Here is a 9527-nt window from a genome sequence, read left to right on the forward strand (position 1 = left end):
GTATACAACTGTAAATACAAGTAGTTCTTCGAGAAGTTTTTAAACATCTAAATTTATCCTGGAACAATGTTTGATTTTATTAACTCTTCAGAAAGATATTTCACAATAAAAGTTATAAATAAAAAACTAAATATTTTTATGTCAAATGTATCGAATTGTTCAAATTACAGTGTGAATAGACAGAGCTGAAGAGAGTTTGTATGAATGGAGTGGGTCCTTCTTGTCACACACGGTAATTCGCTTTGGCATTTCGTCTGCAAGATGCACGTTTACTTATAATTGGATTACAATTTTGAAATTGTATTCCAATTATAAGTATTTTAATTTATAGATACAAATATAAATTCATATAAAAGAATGCTTTAATTCGTTTTAAGTCTTGCATTATAAAAAAGTTTCACTATGCAAATTAATTATATAATTATAAACTAACTACCAATAAGTTAATTAGTCTAAACGTTTGAATTTTATATTTATTCCTGTTTAAATTATGCTTTTATTTGATAAATACAGATAGTTGAAAATATATATTAAAAAATGTATTAGATAAGCTTATATCTTTTGTATATTAGAGAGCATGGGGTCCCAGAAAATTTTCCGGGGGGGGACAATGTTTGGTGACAATTAATTAATTTTGGGGTGTTTTTGACGAGTGGATTATAATTCTGTATTGCATCAAAGCCTCCTAGGGTGTAAGGTTATGTATCTCAGTAATTTTTACATAAATTGTGGAATATTGTATTTTACTCGATCCCTTTTGCTCCCTCTTCTAGATTAAATTTCTTATGATTTTTACAACGATGCTTTTGTTATTTGCATTAGTAACTGAGCAGTGTTTGTCTTCTAATTTTATAATTTGAGCTATCTATTTAATATTTTTCGAAACTTTTCTTAAGTTTTATATCTTTTATCTGAATTTTTCAAGGAAATCTCTACTTAAATAATAAGATAATGTGGCGATAACAAGTAGTGTCTCGATTAAAACTGTAAAGTGTTATTGTTAAATAAAATACCTAAGATATGTAATATCTTATAACAAAATAATCTAATAAGTTAAATTTAAATTTAAAAATTTATTCAATGTCAATTTTAATATTGAAATCCTGAATTTTTTAAACGGTTATAAATGAGTATATTATAAAGTTCTTAATTTTATTTTTTATTTTTTAGGATTTATTGATCATAGAGATAAAACAAGAGATATATTATCGTATTTGTTGTCTATTATTGTAATGTGTTATTGTATGCCTGAAAATTGCAATCTTCAGGCATACAATAACACATTATTTCAATTCATCTCACTCTATTTACATGATATTTACACAAAATGTACTGTAAAAACCTTAATTTTTTCGGTTTATTTTAACTTTTAACAAGTTACTAACAAATCTATATACTGGTTAGATGACTTCCTAAGAAGGAAAACCGTATTTTAAACTCATAAGTTTCTTAAATCCATGTAAGTGCTGAAAAATACGAAAGAAAGTCTACAAAATTAATTAATTATTTATTTATTTTAATAGTAGTAAGTCCTGTTTCCAGTTCCATTAAAATCAATGATAAATGATAAGAGTTCAAGCCTCTTCCGACAGAAATATCTTAACTTTTCTCCATTCAAATCATTATGTAATCCTATTATAAATTGCTTGTAAGGAATTTAGCGTATAAAAATTAACAATAATAATAATAATAATACGCATTAAAAATCTTAAAATATAAAACCGGAAACGGAAATTATATCAAAACAATTTTAAAAAATCATATTTATCTATTATTATGTTTCATTAATACGAATATTTTCCTCTTATCTTTCATAAAATTCATAAATATTTCAAATTGGCCAAGTATTTTGACATTATATACGAGTTTTAAAAGCTTAATAATAAAATTATAACGCAGTAAACCTGTCTAAAACGGAACCTAAATAACTCTCAAAACAGAACTATTTGACGTGTAAAATACTATTACAAGCCAGCAACCTGTTTAACGCGGAAAAGAAAGACTTTTTCGATATCAATTACGTAATATAATATTAAAACGTTATCAATATCAAAAATAAATAAATAAATACTCGCCACTATGGCAATTTTGACGCTTTGAGTCTTAATCCGCGTGATTTCTTTTTCTTTTTTTGGTTGTAGAGAGACGCAAAAAGTGTGGTTTATCGAGGACATATTCCAAATTTGGCAGCCTTGAAAGACAATATCACACTGTATGGAGAAGTATAACAGAGGTTGGCTGTTGAACACACATAGCCTTCAGGTTTTACACCTTCAGAATGGCGGCCATATTGAGCAGTATTTTAAATCTTCATGAGTGTCTTGTACAAATGAAATGTAGTACCAAAAATGTATATATCGAAATATCACCTTACCAAACTTGGTTGCAAGTTATTTGAACTGCAAAATACCTCTTTAGATGGCGTTGAATAGAGGTATTTTAATTATCATCATCCGATAGACATAACAGATTTACAATGGAATAGGACACGTTAGACTTACGATGGACTGAAATGAATACATCTTTGTCCATAAAAGACTAAGAATATTCTTAATGTTTAAAAATTCTTCCATTCCATCGAAACCAATATGGTTTTTCGACAGTCGGATGACTAGGCGATTAAGGCATCATTTTATGGCTCTAGAGAACCCGGGATCGAATTTGGGAGGTCGAAAAAATTCCAAGAATTTATCATGATCGGGCTTCACCCATCACCAACCGGTCGCTCCCATTGTGGGCCTGGCCGAAACCACGATGAGTATGAAAATAAAAGCCCTTTTAGTGTCCACAGAGCGGAAAAAGTGAAAAAAAGAATTAAAATTTAATTTACTCATCTCTTTTTACAATGTGAATATTTTACCGATGAGCAATGGGACTGTTTCACAATGATACATCAGTTGCAATATTACTTATCTAGTCATATCAAGCGGCTGCCATTTCTTATAATACTTAAGATTAACGTAATAATACGTGTCAAAAGGAAATGGCCAGTAAACAAAAGAAATTTACATATTTTTAAAGAAAAGAGATTACCTTTCATGGTTTGATAATTAACTAATGATTCATCTCAATTAACAAATCTCTTCTGGACTTTTTTTTATCAATGGCAGCCTCTCGAGTATAATTTTATTAAATTAACATATAGATTTAATAAACTAATCGACATTAATAATTAATATTAAATAATTAAATTCATCCAGGAAAATCTGTAAATTGTTTATTAAATTAATTTTAAGTAAGAGTCATCCGAATGACAGTGTAGAAAGTGAGACTATTTTTACTGTAAATCCGGGTTTGAGAAAAATTTCTTTCTTTTATTGTTATGAGAGAAAGGGCAATCGTCAAAGGCGTGGAATTTTCCGAATTTTATTCAAATAAATAGGGTCCAATTTCTCATAGAAAGTTCTCCCGAGAGGCATCTTCCTTTGGTAGATCGTTCCTGTGTTTCGTTGCCTTATTCCATCAATGCCAATCCTGTGGATACGAAGAGTCCTGGTTACACCCATTGTGAATTCGACCGGGCCCATAATGGGAGTGGCTGAGTGATGAGGAGTGGTGCCTGACCTATCGTCCATGAAAAATTCTTGGAACTCGTCTCATGGATTCGATCGCGGGTCTCTAGAACGGTAGGATGACGTCTTAACAGCCTCGACGGAAAAGCCGAGCGGTTAATTCTTATGAATTATATATATAGCAATAAAAATGATAATTTAATATATTATAATATGTATATAATTATGTATTATTATATTATTATATATACTGTAAACACATGCGCTATTTATGTTGGTTTATAAAGATAAATCTTTAATATAAGTGGGAAGTAGAATTCGCTTCTGTGATGTCTTAAAATGGTTAATATACACTTATTGGCGAAATATGCAAAACTCGACCTACAGCTGTCTAGGACAAGTATATAAATGACCACTTGTCCGGTTGATAGCCAGATAATGCCACTAGACTGTCTTAAAATCGATATTCTAGTATCCTAAAAACAAACCCGCTGTGTTCATAATTTTCGATGTTGTTTGGAGGTGTTCAAGCGGCAGGTTTGTCTTTACGATACTGTCAAAACATTACGCACAGCTGACGTTTGACAAAGGTTACATCAGGGAAGCAAGATGGCTAGATTACCCGCCATCCGGGCCGTTCTGAGTTGACTGTGAGAAGGTGTTGGAAGATGAAACAAATCACCAGAGATGATTCAGGTATCTCTAGCTACAGAATCCAGTCTCTTTCTATACCATTAGCAAGGACTCTCGGGCAAATTTGCAAACCGAATGCCGTTTCTGTTTGGAAACGACCGCCGTGTTAGAGTGCGGAGGACCATTGGTGAACGCGCTTCAATCCGCCATCACTGTTGACGTCATACTGCCCTGTCATAGGAGCCATCTCGTATCTTTAGTAGTGTACGGACAACAGTGACGGAAGAGCAGAGGTACGGTACATCCATCTAGCAAGATAATGCTAGGCAGCACGTAGCTTGGATTTCCCGGAAATGTCTCCATCACATCGACACACTTCTTTAGTCTGCCGGTCTCCATATTTGCTGCCCATCGAACATTTGAAAAAACAGACGGAACGTCAGCTTCGGCCCTCTACGTGTATGAGGGATTCGGAGTGGCAGTTGCAAAAATCTGTGGTAAAATTTGATGCAGGATAGCATACGATGTCCATGCCTGTCCTGATGCATATATCAAGAGAAGGTCCTATAATGTATTAACACCTAAATAGGGGCCAGTTTTCCATAGAAAGTCCTCCCGAGACAGTTTTCTCTATGGCAGATCGCCATTATGTTGCGTTGCCTTATTCCATCAAACATGCTTTAAGAGCTTGAAACCTGCATAAGTTTCGCTACAAATTGTGCAAAATAATGGATGCTGGCCATTAACTTCTCTAAATGGAGATCCATATTTTAAAAATTCTGCAATATACTTCGTTTTTCTTATAAATCCACTAATCCTGTATTTGTTTTTTGCCTGTGATTAAAAAAAATTGACAACACTCGATTGAGTGTCAAAGATTTTTCAGCTAAATAACGTTTATTAAAAATACATACGCGAACACATAAGAACTGATGACCTCATTGCTGTCGCGCTCCTATATTTGGGAATCACTGTTTTACCCTCTGTTTAAGTGCAAAATAATTAAAAGTATAAGAAGGGTGAGATAAAAAAATCTTATTTAATCATTTCTTTTATCATTTCTATACACCTGGAACTAGTGAATTTCATCAAAAGTACACATCAAAATTTTGGCTGTCAGCATTTATGGGCAAATGTCAATTTGTCTTTTTGCCCATGATACCAGCTTTATCCCCAAATTACAGCTTGAGAGCTCCGATTATTTTCATGCTATACGCAAAATTTTCTATTTTATTCTTCAAAATACCCTTCCTAAATCTCAGTTTATTTGATTTGTAAGCACTATTACTTTACAAGACTTCGTTCATACAACATTGCCATCCATAAAACCAGGTTACGTTAACCTAGCGTAAGAATTGGCTAGTTTATTACGTTAAACAGTTTAACTATCTCGGTTAAATCGATAATACCGTTTTTACCATACGTAATACAGACAAAGGATTTTTTTAATTATTTTTTAAAATAGGTTCCTATATTGTATTCTCATTTCAGAATAGTACAGTATTTTAATCATTATAAGATAATTAAGTTAATTTTATTGGTAATAGATGGCGCCATAAGGCAGACACGCCTTTTTTCTCCTGTTATAGACACGTGTTCTGAATAGTATAACTATCAGAGTGGGTGTAAATCGGGTAAAAGAGGATGGACATTAAATTTCACGGTGAACGCGCCCTGGTTACAGGTGCTGGACGGGGTAAATGTCATTATTTTTCATATTCTACGTTATTTCTCTTTGTAATAATTATATACGGTGCAGTGATGTGTTGTAATTTGATTAATTGTATATTAACAATTCTCTTGTCAATATCTTAGCATTTCGTTTTTTAACCATTTCATTATTCTCCAATGGCACTAAAAATAGCTGGTTTCGTGAGTTATTTAAACGATTATCCTATGTACAGTACATTTTTTGAAATTTCAGCCGGTGATATATCCTGTTACAAATCAAACCTTATATAAACAGTAGTTACTGTATAACTAGTAACCAGTTAAATACTGTATTGTCTGTAGGTATCGGACGTGCATTAGCGAAGAAACTAGTAGAATGTGGAGCGCAAGTTGTTGCATTGAGTAAAACTCAAGCAAACTTAGACTCTTTGAAGGCCGAAGTAAGTTTTTTTCGTATCAATTAATCTACAGCTCTTATCTAATTTATGTTATAATATTTAATGGATTAATAAATTATTTAATTGGCCAATTTTTAATGGTTTTCTCATAGTACATGCATCTTAAAATGCTGAGTGTATTTATTTTAAAAAATTCTTGAAGATTTAACTGTAAACATATAGTTTTTACAGTTAAAAACTATCAATTATCAATTAAACCAGTATAACAATTTACATACAGTATTTTTTTTACATTTTTGATGTGTATTTAGTAAAATTATCAATGTGACCTTTATACTAATATGTTAAAATTCACAATTTAGCAAATTAATTTTATTAAATATTAATTACTTTAAATTTTTAAGTAATTTACTTCCTTATAAATCTTTTAAATTTATAAATAAACTTTATTTAATTAAATAATTTCATTACGTTAATTTTTCTAGTGAAGAAACATGTTTTGATTTTTATATTTAAAATTAAACATATGTTATTTCTGGCAATAATTGGTTATATTATATTAGTAAGAGCTAAGTTATCTTAAAAACTAAAAGGAAAAAAGATCTCCATAATCTCTACAGAAATTTTTCATATGTATATTAAATGCAAGATAAATAGATAGTTGAATATTTGTGCTACTAATATAATATAATGAGCGTAGCCAGGAAGGGGCATGGGTGGGCACAGCCCCCCCTGTTAACCTGCTGTCCCTCCCTAGAAAATTACAGCCTCTACTAGGCCCCCATAACAAAACCCTGGCTATGCCAATGATTATATTGTATTTTTAATAAAAACCAGTATATTTTAATATAGTCTATTTAAAAACAGTGTAGACATTACAAAAATTTTTTTGTTTTGACATTCAAAATAGGTTCCCAGCATTCATACAGTTTGTGTTGATTTGGCCAATTGGGATGAAACAAAAAAAGCAGTTCAAGGATTAGGAGATATTGATTTATTAGTAAATAATGCAGCTTTTGGAATTATTAATACTTTTGGCACCATTGGACCGGAAGATTTTGACAAGTATTATTATTAAGTAATATTATTCATTAAAATTTATAATTAAAAAGATTAAAAAATTCTTTTATACTTTCTAAAGAATTTTTGCTGTTAATGTCAAAGCAGTTATTAATGTATCTCAGGTAAATTTCATCTTTTTGATATAAAAATCTTATTTAAAAAAAAATCATCGTAAAAGTAAATGACAAATTTATAAATATTTTACAGATTGCAGCTGAGGGAATGAAGAAGAAAAGAAAAGGTGCCATTGTAAATGTATCAAGTCAAGCAGGCATGGTAGGTATGAAAGATCATGCATTGTATGGTGCTTCTAAAGGGGCTTTAGATCAACTAACAAGAATTATGGCATTAGAGCTTGGTCCCTACCAGGTACTGTTCTTTTATGATAAAATATTAATTTATAAAGAATGGCAATAATTTATTTAGAACATGTGTTTACAGATACGCGTCAATTCGGTCAATCCTACGGTAGTCATGACAGAAATGGCAAAAGTCGGATGGAGTGATCCAGTTAAAGCTGCAGATATGAAATCAAAAATTCCATTAGGCAGATTCTGTGGTGAGTATAGAAATTATACATTGCTACAATTTCCACAAAACAATATCTTTATTAATAACATATTGATTAACAATATGCAAAATATATTATAATTAAGCTAACAGATCTGTGCTGGAATGAATGGACTAAACACAATGATCATAAAATAGAGCAATATGATAAATATGTATTGAATATAGAACATGTACAAACCATTTCAACCACATGTGCAAAAGGCAATATTTTTTTTCTTATTTCAACATTAAAATTTTTATAAATTTCATAACAATAAGTATATTGAATGAACAGCAACATCATTTAATAATAACTTTTCAGAGAAATATATATTTATCTTCCTTATTTTATATACAACGTACACATTTACATATATATACATTTGCATGAGTAATAAATTTTTAACCCATCACTGTTATATTGCCATGTTTTGTGAGTACACAATAAATAGAATTACAGATATGGAAGGCAGTTTCTTACAGTGAAATTGGTTTGAAACAACAAAAAGTCTTTTTTACAATGACAAGATACAATAAACCAGTACCCATTTCAGTTATCACATTTAGCTTTTTGTTATGAGGAAATATACATTAATTCCAACAGCATATAAAACTTTCATTCGTTTCAGAAAATCTCTCATATATATGTAATCTTTGAAACAAATTGTTAGACATTCTGCACCATAATAAAAAATACATGACTTTTTTTAATAGTTAAAGCATTTTAAATTGTTTAAAATCACAATTTGATACAATTTTGCAATTAACTAGATGAAGTCAATTCTCACAAAAAATATATTTTAATTGGTATCATAGCAAGAGATAATAAATATCATGTAAATAATAAAACTTTACATAATTGTTTTTTATGTAGCAAATATAGAATCTATGTGTAACTTAAAATTGTTATTAGTTCAAATATTTGAAATGAGAGAATTTCATGTTGTATATAATTATATACAACTATAAGAACAATATAATATCAATTAGGTCATGAATATTATTAATACATGACCTGAAAAGACCATTCTTTCTTAATAGAGCATCTGAATTTTAATCAATCGTTGTTATAAATTTTGAAGATAGTTCATAGATATAGTGTGTGTATTTATTTTATTATTAAAAATTTTATTTAATCATATGGATTTGTATATTTAAAATATAGAAAATTTCAGCTCTGCAGTACAAGTAAATATTAAAAAAAAATATTTGTTACAAGTTACAAGTACAAATTTATGGAGAAAATTTAAAATCTCCATTTTTTTAACCACTACTTTCATTTATTAAGAAAATCATAAATATTTAAAGATTCTTCTGAAAAAGAAAAAACAAAATAGCTTGAAATACAAATTATGATGTTAAAAAAAAAATGTATGTTAAATCTCAAATGTTGACATTAATCATATATCTCGGACATTAAAATAAATCCTCATGCTATGATTCCAATTTTGTTTTATAGGTAGGAAGACATGAAATAGCATCAGAGTGTGAGCAAATGTCATAATAATCGCTGCTCTCTTTACAGATCCTGAACATGTTGTGAATGGAATTATTTACCTTCTCAGTGACAAGGCAGATATGATCAATGGTGCAATTTTACCCATCGACGGAGGATTTACAGCTTGTTAACTTGCTCACGAATTTTGAGTTTCTATTTTTCTATCAAAATGTATCTTTTATAAAAAGATAAATAAATGCT

The 9527-nt window shown here is 30.0% G+C and overlaps 1 protein-coding gene across 1 annotated transcript; it reads left to right on the forward strand.

Annotated features, from left to right (window-relative positions):
- The first annotated feature begins 5754 nt into the window (after positions 1-5754).
- Positions 5755-9479, forward strand: LOC136976656 (L-xylulose reductase-like). The gene is made up of 7 exons (XM_067272001.1): positions 5755-5841; positions 6159-6256; positions 7125-7279; positions 7356-7398; positions 7484-7645; positions 7718-7835; positions 9354-9479. The coding sequence occupies exons 1-7, from the start codon at positions 5790-5792 to the stop codon at positions 9455-9457; spliced, it is 732 nt and encodes a 243-aa protein (XP_067128102.1). The 5' UTR covers positions 5755-5789; the 3' UTR covers positions 9458-9479.
- The last annotated feature ends 48 nt before the right edge of the window (positions 9480-9527 follow it).

Source organism: Centruroides vittatus, unplaced genomic scaffold (genome assembly GCF_030686945.1).
Source record: "Centruroides vittatus isolate TY-2023 unplaced genomic scaffold, ASM3068694v2 contig_417, whole genome shotgun sequence".
In the NCBI taxonomy this organism is placed as follows: domain Eukaryota; kingdom Metazoa; phylum Arthropoda; class Arachnida; order Scorpiones; family Buthidae; genus Centruroides; species Centruroides vittatus.